The 17,236-nt window shown below is 49.5% G+C and overlaps 2 protein-coding genes across 2 annotated transcripts; both read right to left on the minus strand.

Moving 5' to 3' along the window:
• Window positions 1-581: 581 nt before the first annotated feature.
• On the minus strand, window positions 582-2,896 carry LOC123460886 (cystatin-B-like). Its single transcript, XM_045151058.1, has 3 exons — window positions 2,763-2,896; window positions 1,075-1,176; window positions 582-728 (listed from the first exon to the last, which is right to left on the minus strand). The coding sequence occupies exons 1-3, from the start codon at window positions 2,826-2,828 to the stop codon at window positions 600-602; spliced, it is 297 nt and encodes a 98-aa protein (XP_045006993.1). The 5' UTR covers window positions 2,829-2,896; the 3' UTR covers window positions 582-599.
• Window positions 2,897-9,380: 6,484 nt separating this feature from the next.
• Window positions 9,381-12,558, minus strand: LOC123460885 (cystatin-B-like). Its single transcript, XM_045151057.1, has 3 exons — window positions 12,405-12,558; window positions 10,229-10,330; window positions 9,381-9,903 (listed from the first exon to the last, which is right to left on the minus strand). The coding sequence occupies exons 1-3, from the start codon at window positions 12,468-12,470 to the stop codon at window positions 9,775-9,777; spliced, it is 297 nt and encodes a 98-aa protein (XP_045006992.1). The 5' UTR covers window positions 12,471-12,558; the 3' UTR covers window positions 9,381-9,774.
• Window positions 12,559-17,236: the final 4,678 nt, after the last annotated feature.

Raw genomic sequence — 17,236 nt, forward strand, 5'->3', positions numbered from 1 at the left:
GAGACTAGAGAATTTCTGGGACTTGCTGACCAAAAGTGACCACTTCAGTTTGAGTGTTGAGGGAGACTCTCTGTAGGTAACATGCAGATGAGCTACAGAGAAGGGAAACCAGACACCATATTTTCCTCTCGCCTCTACACACACAGGAGGGCACACTCATTTACACACATGCTACAATCAAAATTCAAAACAAGGAGACATTTCATGACTTCAAAATATATATTTGGAGAGTTAAGTATACCACCGCTTGAAAGTAAAAATATGAGCTGGGTGTGGTGGCACCTGCCTTTAATCCCAGCACTCAGAAGGCAGAGGTTGGAGGATTGCTAAGAGTTTGAGGCCAACCTGACACTACATAGTGAATTGCAGGTCAGCCTGAACCGGAGTTAGACCCTACCTCTAAAAAGAGAAAGAGAGTAAAATTATGATTGATAATCATCAGAAAGAACAATACGAAAGAGAGTTTGAGAATCCCAAGGTAAAACTTAACCCCAGTCTTCTCCATGCCAGAGCCACAGAGGAGGGGTGGCATTTATTTCTTGGTCCCCAACACAGAGGACACATTAAAATGATTTGGCATGTGCACAGGGACTGAGGAGTTAGGAGTCTTCCAGCTCATCATCCTGGGTCTTCTTGGTCTGGTAGGACAGCAAGGACAGCGGCTTGTTCTCATGAGGGAGTGGTTCCAACACCGTCATGTGAATGAACTCACCATCACCGACATCAACCTGCAGAGTGGGGGACCAGTGAAGGAGGTGACGTTTGGGGCCCAGGCTCTGGGCTAGAGTGAGCCTTGGAGCCGGTAAGCGAGCACAGGTCACAGCTACTGAGCCAGTGACAATTCCTATCCTCTTCCAACACAAGTCCCTGGGACCCATATTCGCTCCTCCTCCTGAGACACACAGACACACACACACACACACACACACACACACACACACACATGCTCCCGGCTGCATGCTGCTCCTCTAAGGGGGTGACCTCAGAGGGGATTCCTGGAGCACTCTGTCCGGTGGCCGAGGCCATGACCCCTGGCCTACCTGAGCCACTTCCTCCTCAGCACCCAGCACCCACCTTTATGTAGTAGATGCTGCCGGCCACGACCTGGCTCCTGTAAGACACAGCTTTAAAGACGGAGAACTTCCGGTTTTCCTTCTGCTCAAGCTGGGACTTCACCTAGAAGGAGCAGAACCGCAGGACTGAGCCTCAGCAGCAGGTGGCATCCAGCCTGCCAGGTGCCCATCCCCCAGCCTGTGCCCACCAACCCTTCATCCCAGGGCTCTGCCCAGCTTTGGACACAGGAGGCTGGGGGCCTCGAGGGGACATGGAAAGTGTCCTTCTTCCTTCTGCTCAAGCTCAGTGACATTCACTCACACTCGCTTGGGCAGGAGACATTTTGATATCTTTGCCATTCTCTTACCACTTTATATCCTGGCTTCTTTTTTTCACTTATCATGCAAACAGTTCATTTTAAAGGCTGCTTTTTTTAAAACTTATTTTAACTAATTCATTGATTCCTTGTTGGAGTTGTGTGTTAAATTGCAGGGCCTTGCATATGCTAAGTACACTTTCTGTTTTTTAATGTCCTTTGTCCCCTAAGTACACTTTCTACCACTGCACTACATCTATGCCCTAAAACATCTTTTTGGTGTTTTTTGTTTGTTTCTTTGTTTGTTTGTTTTTTGAGGTAGGAGCTCTCTCCAAACAGGCTGATCTGGAATTTACTATGTGGATTCAGGTTGGCCTCAAACTCATGACCATTGACACTCCTTATGATTGCCCGGAGAGAGCTGGGATTAAAGGCAGGCGCCACCACGCCAGGCTCATCTTTTAAAATCGAATCTTGTCAGTTGAGCGACAGGGCCTGACTTGACTTGGGAGGAGGCAGCAAGGCAAAAAAGTAGAAAGGAAAGTGACTTTTCTTCTTGCTCAAGACCCTGAGTGATCTCTGGCTCCTCACAAATCTCTGCTTTGATAACAAACAGCCACAGGGTGAACACTCTAACCCAACAAATACACTCTAGAGCACAGTTTTTTCCTTCAAAAATCCTTTTTTTTTTTTGAAGTAGGGTATCACACTAGCCCAGGGCGACACGGAATTCACTACGGAGTCTCAGGGTGGCCTCGAACTCATAGAGATCCTCATACCTTTGCCTCCCGAATGCTAGGATTAAAGGTGTGCTCCACCACACCCGGTTGCTCTTCATATTTTTTTAATTGACGACTTCCACGATTGCAAATAATATCCCATGATCATGCCCTCCCTCCGCCCACTTTCCCCTTTGAAACTCCATTCTCCATCATGTAGCCTCTCCTTCTCAATCAGTCTCACTTTTATTTTCATGTCATGATCCTTTGCTCCTATTATCATGAACTCTTACCAGCCCCCTTCACCCAGATCTAACTCTCTAGTACAGATGGGGAAACTGAGGCACCCGCCCTTGAGCTCTCCTACACGGCCTGGTTAAAACAGCCAAAAGGAAAAAAAAAAAAAGAAAAAAAGCATTTTGACAGGGGTCTCCCTCTTTTGTCCAGGCGTCCCGTGGGCTGCGCTCCGAGGATGCCACCTTGCAGGCTCGCCCGAGCATCCGCCCCGCGGGGCCAGCCCAGCGCTGCCCGCCTCTCCCGGGCTCTCGGTGGCCATCGCGTCCCTCCGCCGCCCAGCGCGTGTCTCCTGGGCTCAGCTCGGACCCCGTCCGGCTCCCGGGTCCCGGAATCCCGCCGGCCCGCCCTGACCCGGTTCTCCCGTCCCGGATCCTCACCTTGTCGGCTATCTCCTGGATCTCGGCTGTGGCCGGTTTGGTGTCGGAGAAGCCCCCGTACATCATCTTGACGGCGGTCTAAGGTCCAGAGAAGACTGGGAGAGCAGAGGGAGCGCAGAACCCAACGACCCATGGTTACCGCCACAAGTTGCCTAAAAACCCTGGTTTGGCTCCGCCCCAGGACCCACGTGACACGACCCAGCCCAGACCAAGCTGTCCCTTTCCAGTCTTGAAAGAAAAAAATCCTCAAAATCAAAGAGGGCCTTCAAAAGAATCGAAAGTTGGAGAGAATGCGCAGTGGGTAAAGGCACTTGAAAACCCTGGTGGCACCGGGTTCGATCCCTCACTACCCGTGTAAAGTCAGACCGCTCAAAGTAACGCGTTCACCTGGAGTTCATTGCAATGGCAGAAAGCTCTGGCATGCCCATTCTTTCTCTCTCTATATATCTCTAAAAATAAATGCATAAATATTTTGGTGGGGGTGTTTTTTAAATATTTTATTCATTTATTTGAGAAAGAAAGAGAGAGGGCTTAAGGTAGGGAGAGAATGGGCATGTCAGGGCAAATATCCATTGCAAACCAACTGTAGATGCAGGCACCACCGTGTGCCGCTGGCTTAAGTGGGTACTGGGGAATCAAACCTCGGGCATTATGCTTCACAGGCAAGCTCCTTAGCCCGTAAGCCATCTCTCCAGCCCCTTTTTGGTTTTTCTTTAAATATATATATAAACTATATATACATAGATAGATATATACAGTATTTATTTATTCATTCATTCATTCATTCATTCACTCATTTAAGAGACAGAGAGAGAGAGAAAGAGTGAGAGAGGAATGGGTGCGCCAGGCCTCCAGCCAGGGCAAATGAATTCCACATGCATGCACTCCCTTGTGCATTTGGCTTAATTGGGTCCTGGAGAATTGAACCTGGATTCTTTAGCTTTGCAGGTAAATGCTTTAACCACTAAGCCATCTTTCCAGCCCCCTTTTTTGTTTGTTCCGGGCAGGGTCTCACTTTAGCCCAGGATGACCTGGAATTCACTATGTATACTTTTAGAGTTGCCTGGCACTCACTGTGGTCCTCTTACCTCTGCCTGCTGGCTACAGGGACTAAAGGCATGCACAACCAGGGGCTGGAGAGATGGCTTAGTTAAGGCACTTGCCTGAGAAACCCTGGCACCCGGCTTTGATACCCTTATAAGTCAGATGTACAAGGTGGTGCATACATCTGGAGTTTGTCCTGTATTTTTTGTCTGTTTGTTTTTCAAGGAAGGGTCTCGCTCTAGTCCAGACTGGAATTCACTACGTAGTCTCAAGGTGGCCTCAAACTCATGGTGATCCTCCACCTCTGCCTTCCAAGTGCTGAGACTATCGGTGTGTGCCACCACACCCAGCTTTTTAAAAAACGTTGTTACTTATTTTAAAATACATTTTATTTATTTATTTACTTGAAAGGCAGAAAGAGAAAGAGAGGGACAGAATGGGAATGCCAGGGCCTCCAGATACTTCAAATGAACTCCAGATGCACGCACCACTTTGTGCATCTGGCTTACATGGGTCTTGGAGTATTGGTCCGGGAACCTTTGGCTTTTCAGGGAAATGCCTTAACCACTAAACGATCTTCTCAGCCCGTTTTTATTTATTTATTTGTTTGTTTATTTGCAGATACAGGGAAGCATAAAGAGTACGAGTGCAAGAAGCTCTCCAGGCACTGCAAACACACTCGAGATGCATGCCACTGTGTAGTTGGCTCTGTGTAGTACTGGGAATTGAACCTGGGTTGTTAGGATTCACAGGCAAATGCCTTATCTGCTGAGCCATCTCTTCAGCCCTATTTTTCATTTTTTTTTTTAAAGAATCACCTTTATTTATTTTCTTTGAAAGGACACATATAGAGAGAGATTGAGTTGGCCAGGGGACTAGCCACTACAATGTAATTCCAGATTCATGTGCCAGTTTGTGCATCTGGCTTTACATGGGTACTAGAGAGTCAAACTCAGGCCATAAGATTTTGTAAGCCTGGGCCTTTAGCCACTGAGAAATTTCTCGTAGAGCCCAGGCTGAGCCCGAGGCTGGCAGAACCCTATTTATAGTTCTTCACATGGCTGACATGCAGGCCAGGACACAACACACCAGATTGAGAATGGCGGCAAACGGAGGTGGCAGGCCAAGAGGTCTGAGCTCCCATGGGCCCTGTGGACACCAAACTTTGGAGAGAAGTCCTCCTGCTGCTCAGAGGCATCCCAAGACGGGAAAGGAGTGGGGCACCGGGCCACTTTCTCAGAGCCATTCTGCATGTACTGAGCTGCTGCCCATGCAGACAGCTCAGTTCCTGTCATGCATACTCAGAGGATGGCACATTTCCTGGCAAGGCGTGGCACTTCTTGTGCTGTAATCCTTCTTGCTTCAGTTCTTGGGTGTCTGCAAACACCCCAGGCTCTGGGCAGGACAGGTGCTCAGCAGACTCAGCATTTTATTTGATTGCTTATCTCCAGAGATCTAGATGAGCACCCCAGGGGAAGGGTGGAGAGGGAAGGATTGGGGCACCTGGTTCCCTTCTTCTCACAGGCTGACATAACTGCTGCGCCCAATCAGGTCCACAGAGTGGACAGCTGGGGTCTTGCCGGTCACCTCCCAGCATGCCCTCAGGATCTCCTGCCCGTCCTTGCAAGGCAGCCTGGCGATCACTGCAACCTTCTCTGTGAGGCTCGCATCAACCTATGTGATTGCCACCCTGCCACACGCCTCACCCCGTCCTGGCATTCCTGCCACCACTTGTAGGACTCCTTGGTCTGAACTTCCGTGCTATCAGAAAAGCCAGGATGTATCTCTTAAACTCTAAGTCTAGGGCTCGAGAGATGGCCTATGTGTTAAGCGCTTGCATGTGATGCCTAAGGATCCCAGTTCAAAGCTCGATTCCCTAGGACCCACGTAAACCAGATGCACAAGGTGGCACATGCATCTGCAGTTCATTTGCAGTGGCTGGAGGTCCGGGCACACCCATTCTGTCTCTCCCCATCTGCTTCTTTCTTTCTCTGTCTGTCGCTCTCAAGTAAATAAATAAAATAAAAAACAATGTGAGTCCAATCATGCAGTTTCTCATGTTTGGGAGATACGCAGCATGGGTCTGGTTAGGGGAGGGCGAGGCTGTGGTCCTGGCATGACAGCCATGTAAGAGTGTTTGTGTCGCAGTCATGGTGCCCTGGGATGAAAACGCTTTAGAAGCCCATCTTCAGTCAAGCTGCTCACAGCATGACATTAAGCCCAGGAAAAATGGGAGGCAACTGTGGGTGTCCTGTCCTTTGTCCAAGCAGGCACAGTAGGAGCTGGCTGTGCCAACGCTGCACATCCCTTAGCAGAGACTTAATGTCACCTGGGCACAGTCAGTGCTGGCACACGCTTGACCTCAGCACTTGGGAGGCAGAGGTAGGAAGATCACCAGGCGTTCGGGGCAGCCTGAGACTATATAGTGAATTCCACTCTAGGTCAAGAAGAAGGAGAAGGAGTGGGGGAAACCAACTGCTCTCTAATTGGACTGAAGGCCCCCATATGGGAGGGAATACACGCCTGGTACTGAAAACCTAATCAAAAGCCTATGGCAGGAGTGGTCATGAGCCTTAGGGGTATAAAGCCTGCTCTTGTCTGGATAAATGCATATATTACTCTCACCAAATTGCCCTGAAAGCACTACACTTAATGTTCACACTCATATATTAATGTTACTCTCACTTCTGGTTAGAGAAGCTTCTCTTTTCAGATGGCGATGACCCCTGTAATGGCCCGAAATGCAACATAGTGCTGAGAAGAAGGGACGGAGGAGTGTCCAGCACTGAAACATCTCTAGCACACCCTCCAAGTCTCAGAGTCTATTGCCAAAGAGGTGGCGGAAAGAATGTAAGAGTCAAAGGAAGGGGACCACTTCTTTTTTTTTTTTTTTTAAGTAGGGAAGAGACATTTTATATTTTTGTACTTTTTTCTTCACAGAGCTAAGACCACTTCTTACTACAGCACTCTGGACAGAATTTGGCCTTGATATCCAAGACCTCACAGTGCCTAGCAATACCTAGCAAGACCCTCAAGATATGAGAAAAAGATGATGGCCTCAAATCAAAAGAGAGACTAACGCACAGAGGGAGGGGACATGACCGAGGAGAGAGCCATGAAGGAGAAAGTGGGGGACAGGAGGAGAGAGGAGGGAAATACTATGGTTTGTTGTCCTTAAGTATAGAAGTAGTCATAATATACATATATAATAAAAATCAAAAGAAGAAGGAACAGAAGGAGGAGGAGGAGGAGAAGGGGGAGGGCCGGAGGAAGAGATGGAAGAGGAGAGAGAGGGAGTGCACACTGCTCCCGGCCGGTCAAGCTTTCTCGTTGTCCCTAGAGCACAAAGACTGGATTCCCCCAGGTGCACAACTTTTTCTTTGTTTGTTTTTTTCGAGGTAGGGTCTCACTGTAGCCCAGGCTGACCTGGAATTCACTAGGTAGTGTCAGGGTTGCCTCGACTCATGGAGATCCTCCTACCTCTGCGTCCTGAGTGCTGGGATGAAAGGGGTGCGCCACCACGCCCGGCCAGGTTCTCAGTTGTGCCTCTTGCTGATGTGAATGCAGATCTGTGCAGTGCGATCTCCCACGTAGTGAGCATCTCCTCTCGACAGTCAGCCACTCTGCACCAGCAGCTCTTTCCCACGCAGGCAGATGGAGTGGGAGCTGCTCTGGCTCCTCTTGCAGCTCATGAGGACAGTGTTAGCTTTCCTGGGAACTCCATCAGGACTGTGGTCCTGGCCTCAGCGGACCCAGTCATGGCCACCCTGCTCTGCAGGAGGGCAACACCAAGGTCCCAAGCTCTGAGACAAGTGAGGCTCCCTGAGGAACTTGACTGAGAGCCAGGACAGTGTCTGCCACAGGGTTGAGGTCTGTGCTGTCCTTAGAGTCTGAGTGAGGTCCTGGGGCTCTTAGGGTGTCACCTGCTCAGTGCATCCCATCTTCCAGGTCCAGTGGAAACAGGTGCCTTGCTGGGCTGAGGAGCATTTGTAAGTGGGCTCCTTCCCTTCATCGTGTGCATGGAAACTGAGTTTCCTCTTCTCAGAGCCTGAATGGCATCTGCCCCTCCTTCCTTCTTCAGGGCATGCCAGGGGGGGACTTACCAGGTCTCAGACATTGAATGATATTTTCGTCTCTTGCCCTCTACTGGACATGCCAATAGGGAACCCAGTAAGTCATCCACTGAAAAAATTTACTCTGATTTGCACTATTTTAATGTAGATTTTTGGTTTTTTGTCATATTCTTTTTCTGATTTTAATAAGGAGGGTCTTGCTCTAGCTCAGGCTAACCTCTTCACAGGTTGGCCTCGAACTCATGGCAATCCTCCTACCTGTTCCTCCCAAGAGTAAGTTATTGTTTTTAGAGGAGCAGAGTCTCAAACTCGAGTGCCCCATGGTGGGCACGCACTCCACATCGGAGCTACAGTTTGCTCTTGACGTACTGTACCAACGGGATGTCCAGTCCTTTTCAGAGGCTTCAGTGACCTCCTCCCCAGCTCCATGGACTCATCCAATCCCTCACTGGGCTTCATGACCTCAGAATTCAGATACCTCATCTGGCAGTGGACTCTCCAAACACCACTGCACTCCAAGGAGGCCACTGCGGCTGAGGAATGTCCATGTCCTCACCCTGATTCTGGAAAATATCACCTGTCCTCAACCTCATCACAGGCCACCCGCAACTCCAAGGGCCCAAGCTGTGGTCTCACCAACGGGACGTGGTCTCTGCAGAACAGACCAGCTCTTCCTACGAAGCCTCCCTTCAGGAGGAATTCCCCCCCGGCCACGTCTCTGGCAGGGTGTGGACGTCTGTGAGCTGACCTGGTGCTGACACTCCACAGCTGCTCTTACCCAACACCTTTGAGACCGTAGAGCTCGAGGGACCATCTCTGACATGCCAGGAATAGGAATTCAGATGGGATGGCTGGACATGAAGCCTGGCTGTGATGTTAGGTGACCCAGTGGCCTCAGTGCCCTGCAACAGGCCCATCTTGCTAGCTCCGGCTGGCACCTTATCAAATTAGGGGATTTACCAGCCTGCTCACATTGCTTGTGAAAGGACTTCCACTGTGGGCTGTTACACTGGCCCGGAGTGAATCAGGGCCTGGCACCTGCTGGGCAAGCTTTCCACCACCAGGTCACGCCCCAGCTCTTCGAAGAACTTTATGAATGCACTCCTTGCCCCCTTCTTGGCACATCTATATTGTATGATTTCCAGTGAAGACAAGATGCCAGAGTGATGGCTCAGCGGTTAGGAGTACGTGGCTATGACGATGAGACGGCCTGAGTCAGCCCTAGTTCAAGTCCCGGCCACCATGTACAAAACTGAGCATGGCCACACGTGTGTCACCCCAGCCTTGTAGGACATGGAGACTAGAGAATGTCTGGGACTTGCTGACCAAAAGTGACCACTTCAGTTTGAGTGTTGAGGGAGATTCTCTAGGTAACATGCAGATGAGCTACAGAGAAGGGAAACCAGACACCAAATTTTCCTCTCGCCCCTACACACACAGGAGGACACACTCATCTACACACACATACTAACATCAGAATTCAAAACAAGGAGACATTTCATGACTTCAAAATATATATTTGGAGACTTAAGTATAGCACCGTTTGAAGGTAAAATTATGAGTTGGGCGTGGTGTCACCCGCCTTTAATCCCAGAACTCAGAAGGCAGAGGTTGGAGGATTGCTGAGAGTTTGAGGCCACCCTGAGACTACATAGTGAATTCCAGGTCAGCCTGAACCGGACTGAGACTCTTCCTCAAAAAAGAAAAAAAAAGTAAAATTATGATGGATAATCAGCAGAAGGAACAATTCGAACGAGAGTTTGAGAATCCCAAGGTAAAACTTAACCCCAGTCTTCTCCAGGCCAGAGCCACAGAGGAGGGATGGCATTTATTTCTTGGTCCCCAGCACAGAGGACACATTAAAATGATTTGGCACGCGCACAGTTACTGAGGACTTAGCAGTATTCCAGAGCATCATCCTGGGTCTTCTTGGTCTGGTAGGACTGCAAGGACAGCGGCTTGTTCTCATGAGGGAGACTTTCAAACACCTTCATGTGAATGAACTCACCATCACCGACGTCAACCTGCAGAGAGAGGGGGACCAGTGAGTAGAGGTGACGTTTGGGCCCCAGGCTCTTGGCTGGAGTGAGCCTCGGAGCAGGCAAGCGAGCACAGATCACAGGTACTAAGCCGGTGACAATTCCTATCCTCTTCCAACACAAGTCCCTGGCATTCATATTCGCTCCTCCTCCTGAGACACACAGACACACACACACACATGCTCCCCTCTGCATGCTGCTCCTCTAAGGGGGTGACCTCAGAGGGTATCCCTGGATCATTCTGCCCGGTTGCCGAGGCCATGACCCCAGTCCTACCTGAGCCACTTCCTCCCCAGCACCCAGCACCCACCTTGATGAAGTAGTTGGTGCCAGCCACGACCTGGCTCCTGTAAGACACAGCTTTAAAGACGGAGAACTTCCGGTTTTCCTTCTTCTCAAGCTGGGACTTCACCTAGAAGGGGCAGAACCGCAGGACTGAGCCTCAGCAGCAGGTGGCGTCCAGCCTGCCAGGTGCCCGTCCCCCAGCTTGTGCCCACCAAACTTTCTCCCCAGGGCTCTGCCCAGCTGTAGACGCAGCAGGCTGTGTCCTTCTTCCTTCTGCTCAAGCTCAGTGACATTCACACACACTCGCTGTGGCAGGAGACATTTTGATACCTTTGCCATTCTCTTTGCCCGTTATATCGTTGATTCTCTTTTTCACTTATCATGCAAACATTTCATTTTAAAGACTGTGAATTTTTTTTTAAACTTATTTTAACTAATTCATTGTTTCCTTGTTGGAGTTGAGCGTTAAATCGAAAGGCCTTGCACATGCTAAGTACACTTTCTGTTTTTTAATTTCCTTTGTCCCTTAAGTACACTTTCTACCACTGTACTACATCTATGCCCTAAAACATCTTTGCTGGTGTTGTTTGTTTGTTTGTTTATTTGTTTTTTGAGGTAGGTGCTCTCTCCAAACAAGCTGATCTGGAATTTACTATGTGGATTCAGGTTGGCCCAAACTCATGACGATTGACACTCCTTGTGACTGCCCGAGAGAGCTGGGATTAAAGGCAGGCGCCACCACGCCAGGCTCATCTTTTAAAATCGAATCTTGTCTTTTGAGCGACAGGGCCTGGCTTACTTGGGAGGAGGAAGCAAGGCAAAAAAGTAGAAAGGAGAGTGACTTTTCTTCTTGCTCAAGACCCTGAGCGATCTCTGGCTGGTCACAAATCTCTGCTTTGATAACAAACAGCCACAGGGTGAACACCCTAACCCCACAAATACACTCCTGCGTATTTTTTTTCTTAAAAAAAAAAAACATTTTATTTTTTCGAGGTAGGTTCTCACGCTAGCCCAGGGCGACCCAAAATTCACTGTGGAGTCTGAGGGTGGCCTCAAACTCATGGTGATCCTCCTACCTCTGTCTCGGGAGTGCTGGGATTAAAGGCGTGCGATGCTACGCCTGGCAGCTCTTCAAATTTTTTTTTAAATATTTATTTATTTATTTATTTTTTATTAACATTTTCTATGATTATAAAAAATATCCCATGGTAATGCCCTCACTCTCCCCCACACTTTCCCCTTTGAAATTCCATTCTCCATCATATTACCTCCCCATCTCAATCATTCTACTTACATATATACAATACCAACCTATTAAGTACCCTCCTCCCTTCCTTTCTCTTCCCTTTATATCTCCTTTTTAACTTACTGGCCTCTGCTACTAAGTATTTTCCTTCTCACGCAGAAGCCCAATCATCTGCAGGTAGGATCCACATATGAGGGAGAACATGTGGCGCTTGGCTTTCTGGGCCTGGGTTACCTCTGTATAATTGACGACTTCCATGATTGCAAACAATATCCCATGGTCATGCCCTCCCTCCGCCCACTTTCCCCTTTGAAACTCCATTCTCCATCATGTCGCCTCCCCGTATCAATCAGTCTCTCTTTTATTTTCATGTCATGATCCTTTCCTCCTATTATCATGGTCTTGTGTAGGTAGTGTCAGGCACGGCACTCCTGAACTCTTACCAGCCCCCTTCACCCAGATATAACTCTCTAGTACAGATGGGGAAACTGAGGCACCCGCCCTTGAGCTCTCCTACACGGCCTGGTAAAACGACTAAAAAATCAAAACAAAACAAAAACCAAGTTGACAGGGGTCTTCCTCTGTGGTCCAGTCGTCCCGTGGGCAGCGCTCCGAGGATGCCACCATGCAGGTTCGCCCGAGCATCCGCCCCGCGAGGCCAGCCCAGCGCTGCCCGCCTCTCCCGGGCTTTCGGTGGCCATCGCGTCCCTCCGCCGCCCAGCGCGTGTCTCCTGGGCTCAGCTCGGACCCCGTCCAGCTCCCGGGTCCCGGAATCCCGCGGGCCCGCCCAGCACCGGCTCCGAGCGGCGGGTGCGGCCGCGCCCCGAGCCCCGCGGGGACGGCTGCGCTGCGGGAGCCGGCGCCCTGCGGCCAGGCGTGGGGAGGCGGCGCGGCCACGGTGCCCGCGGTCCCCGCCGGCCCGCCCTGACCCGGTTCTCCCGTCCCGGATCCTCACCTTGTCGGCAATCTCCTGGATCTCGGCTGTGGCCGGTTTGGTGTCGGACCAGCCTCCTTTCAACATCTTGGCGGCGGTCTAAGGTCCAGAGCAGACTCGGAGAGCAGAGGGAGCGCACAGCCCAGCGAGCCATGGTTACCGCCACAAGTTGCCTAAAAACCCTGGTTTGGCTCCGCCCCAGGACCCACGTGACACGACCCAGCCCAGACAAAGCTGTCCCTTTCCAGTCTTGAAAGAAAAATATCCTCAAAATCAAAGAATTCGCCACCATGGTGCTCACGCCTTTAATCCCAGCACTCGGGAGGCAGAGGTAGGAGTATCGCTGTGAGTTCAAGGCCACCCTGAGACTACAGAGTGAATCCCAGGTCAGCCTGGGCTTGACAGTGGTTAAAGGCACTAGTAAACCCTGATGGCCCAGGGTTCGATCCCTCACTACCCGTGTAAATCAGACCGCTCAAAGTAACGCATGCACCTGGAGGTCATTGCAATGGCAAAAAGCTCTGGCGTGCCCATTCTTTCTCTGTCTCTCTAAACAAATCAATAAATATTTTTGGGTTTTTAAAAATATTTAATGTATTTATTTGAGAAAGAGGGAGAGAGGGGGTAAGGTAGGGTGAGAATGGGCATGCCAGGGCCTCCAGCTTCTGGAAACGAACTCCAGATGCATGCACCACTTTGATCATCTGGCTTACATGGGGTCCTGGAGAATTGGTCTGGGATCCTTTGGCTTTGCAGGCAAACACCTTAACTGCTAAGCCATCTCTCCAGCCCGTTTTTATTTATTTGTTTGTTTGTTTGTTTGCAGACAGAGGGAAGCCTAGAGATTACGAGTGCCCCAAGGTCTCCAGCCACTGCAAGCAAACTTGAGATGCATGCCACGGGAGTTGGCTCTAGGCAGTACTGGGAATAGACCCAGGTTGTTAGGCTTCACAGACAAATGCCTTACCTGCTGAGCCATCTCTTCAGCCCTGTTTTTCTTTCTTTCTTTCTTTTTTTAATAAATGTTTTTATTTATTTGAATGGACAGAGCGAGAGAGGGAGAGAATGGGTTGGCCAGGGTCACTCACCACTATAAACTAATTTTAGATTCATGTACCACTTTGTGCATCTGGCCTTCCATGGGTAACAGGTAATTGAAATCAGGCCATAAGGCTTTGCAAACTAGGGCTTTTAGCCACTGACCAATTTCTCCAGCCCAGGTACAAATATTATCTTTTTTTTTTTTAAATTTGCGAGGTCTCATACAGGCCAGGCTGAGCCCAAGGCTGACAGAACTCTGTTTAGAGCTCTACGCATGGCTGACATGCAGGACAGGACACAACCCACCCCAGGCTGAGAACGCTGGCAATGGGAGGGGGCAGGCCAAGAGCCCTGAGCTCCCATGGCCCTGTGGACACCCAGCTTTGGGAGAGGTCCTCCTGCTACTCAGAGGCATCCCAAGCCACCAGCAAGGAGTGGGGCACCGGGCCCGTTTATCTGCATGTACTCAGGTGCCTTTCGTGCAGACAGCTCAGTTCCTGTTATGCATGCCCAGATGTTGGCACATTTCCTGGCAAGGTGTGGCACTTTTTGTGCTGAAATCCTTCTTGCCTCAGTTCTCAGGTCTCTGAAAACACCCCAGGTTCTGGGCAGGTCAGGGGCCCAGCAGCCTCAGGATTTTATTTGTTGCTTAATCTCCAGGGAGCTAGGTGAGCAACCCATGGGGAAGGGTGGGGCAGAAAAGATTGGGGCACCTGGTTCCCTTCTTCTCACAGGCTGACATAACTGCTGGGCACCATCGGGCCCCCAGTGCAGACAGCAGGGGTCTTGCCTGTCACCTCCCAGCAGGCCCTCAAGATCTCCTGCCAGTCCTTGCAAGGCAGCCTGGGGATCACGGCAACCTTCTCTGTGAGGCTCGCTTCAACCTTTGTGATTGCCACCGTGCCACACCGCCTCACCCCGTCCTGGCATTCCTGCCACCACTTGTAGCGCTCCTTGGTCTGACCTTCCGTGCTATCAGGAAAGCCAGAAAGTAACTTTGAAAATCTGAGTCCAGGGCTGGAAGTATGGCTTAGCGGTTAAGCACTTGCCTATGAATCCTAAGGACCCCAGTTTAAAGCTCGATTCATCAGGACCCAAGTAAACCAGGTGCAGAAGGGGGCGCACGCGTCTGGAGTTTGTTTGCAGTGGCTGGAGGCCCTGACGCACCCATTCTCTTTCTCTCTCTATCTGCCTCTTTCTCTCTGTCTGTTGCTCTGAAATAAATAAAAATTTAAAAAAATCTGGGTCCAATCATGCAGTTTCTCATGTATGGGAGATACACAACATGGGTCTGGTTAGGGGAAGGTGAAGCTGTGGTTCCTGGCATGAAAACCCTGTAAGAGTGTCTTAGGCCCAGACATGGTCCCCTGGGATGAAAACCCTTTAGAAAGCCCATCTTCAGTCAAGGTAGCTCACAGCATGACATTCAGCTGAGGAAAGGGGAGCAGACTGTGGGTGTTCTGTCCTTTGTCCGAGCGGGAACGGTAGGAGCTGGCTGTGCCAACGCTGCACATCCCTCAGCAGAGAGTTAATGTCACCCGGGCACAGTCAGTGCTGGCACACCATTGACCTCAGCACTTGGGAGGCAGAGGTAGGAAGATTACTGTGTGTTCGGGGCAGCCTGAGACTACACAGTGAATTCCATTCTCGGTCAAGAAGAAGGAAAAGGAGTGGGGGAAACCAATTGCTCTCTAATTGTACTGAAGGCCCCCTGTATAGGAGGGAATTCGTGCCTGGTACTGAAAACCTAATCAAAAGCCTATGGCAGGAGTGGTCATGAGCTTCAGGGGTATAAAGCCTGCTCTTGTCTGGATAAATGCATATATTACTCTCACCAAATTGCCTTGAAAGCAGTACACTTAATGTTCACACTCATATTTTAATGTTACTCTCACTTCCCGTTAGAGAAGCTTCTCTTTTCAGATGGTGATGACCCCTGGGATGACCCAAAGTGCTGAGAAGAGGGGATGGAGGAGTGTCCAGCACTGAAACATCTCCAGCACACTCTCCAAGGCTCAGGGTCCATCGCAGAAGATGTGGCGGAACGAATGTAAGAGCCAACACTCAGGTGCCATAGATTGTTGCTAGAAAATTTTTGGTGCCAGGGATGGGATACCTTCCAGTGATTTGTGGGCCAGGGAGGTCCCTGATGCCCCCAAAACATTATCGGCCATTGCGGAGGCCCTTGGTTCCCCACCAGGAATAGATGGTAAGACCCTGTTGCTGAAGACTCCACATACTTGGGCTGCAATGCCACTGAGAAATTCTGCTGGAACTGAGGTTATAACCTCCTCCATGTAGACCAGCTGACAGAAAGCTGGAAGAAGCCATTCTGCATGCAATTCAATGGGAGAGAGAGAGAGATGATACTCAACAGGGACACTGCAAGCCTTATATTTGGCCAGCCAGGTCAATGAGCCAACAGGTGCAATAGTGGCACGTCTATCATGGTGGAAAACAACTGCCCTCTAATTGGACTAGAGGCCCATTCCATGGGAGGGAATGCATCCTTGATACTGAAAACTTAAAACAGGGGTAGTCATGAGCCCTAGTGGTGTAACATCTGCTGATGTCTGGATAAATGTAGATACTATGCTTATCAAACTGCCCAGTAAGCACTTGTCCTGATATTCATACTCTTATATTAATGCTACTCTCACTCTTGGCAGAGAATCTTTTCTTTTCAGATGGCAGTGACCTTGGGATGACTCAGAAGGTATCATGGTGCTGGAAAGAAGTGACTGGAGTACTGAGTAATATCTTGATCACACCTTCTAAGGCTCAGGGTCTAATGTGGAAGAGGTGGTGGAAAGAATGTAAGAGCCAAAGGAAGGATAGGACTCCTTACAATGTGCTCCCTCCAGACACAAAATGGCCTGGTTATCCATGATGTCACAGTGTCTGACACTACCTACCCAAGACCATCATAAGAGGATGAAAAGATCATGACATCACAATAAAAGAGACTGATGACATGGGGAGGGATATGATGAAGAATGGAATTTCAAAGGGGAAATGGGGGGGTTATGGAGGGTATTATCATGGGATATTTTTCATAATCATGGAAGATGTTAATAAAAATTGATAAAGAAAAAAATAGAAGAAAAATAACTCTACTTGGAGCCAGCCTTTAATCCCAGCACTTGGGAGGCAGAGGTAGGAGGATCGCTGTGAGTTCGAGGCCACCCTGAGACTACATAGTGAATTCCAGGTCAGCCTGAGCTAGAGTGAGACCCTACCTCAAAAACCCAAAATAAATAAAATTAAGAAGAAAAATAAGAATGTAAGAGCCAAAGGAAGGGCACCACTTCTTACATACAACAGTCCGGACAGAATTTAGCCTTGATATCCAAGACCTCGTGGTGCCCACCCATACCTAACAAGACCCCCAAAATAGGAGAAAAATATGATGGCATCAAATCAAAATAGAGGCTAATGCACAGTGGGAGGAGATATGATGGAGAGCAGAGCTGTGAAGGAGAAAGTGGGGGAGAGTAGGAGAAGGGAGGGAAATACTATGGTTTGTTGTCTTTAATTATAGAAGTTGTCAATAAAAATATATATAATAATAAAAATCAAAAGAAGAAGAAGGAGAATAAGAAGTAGAAGGAGGAGGAGAAGAAGGGGGAGGGCAGGAGGAAGAGATGGAAGAGGAGAGAGAGGGAGTTCACACTGCTTCCCCCAGGTGTACAATTTTTTCTTTGTTTGTTTGTCTTTTTTGAGATAGGGTCTCATTCTAGTCCAGGCTGACCTGGAATTCACTATGTTGTGTCAGGGTGGCCTGGAACTCATGGTGATCCTCCTCTCTCTGC

The sequence above is a fragment of the Jaculus jaculus genome, chromosome 5 (genome assembly GCF_020740685.1).
Source record: "Jaculus jaculus isolate mJacJac1 chromosome 5, mJacJac1.mat.Y.cur, whole genome shotgun sequence".
In the NCBI taxonomy this organism is placed as follows: Eukaryota; Metazoa; Chordata; class Mammalia; order Rodentia; family Dipodidae; genus Jaculus; species Jaculus jaculus.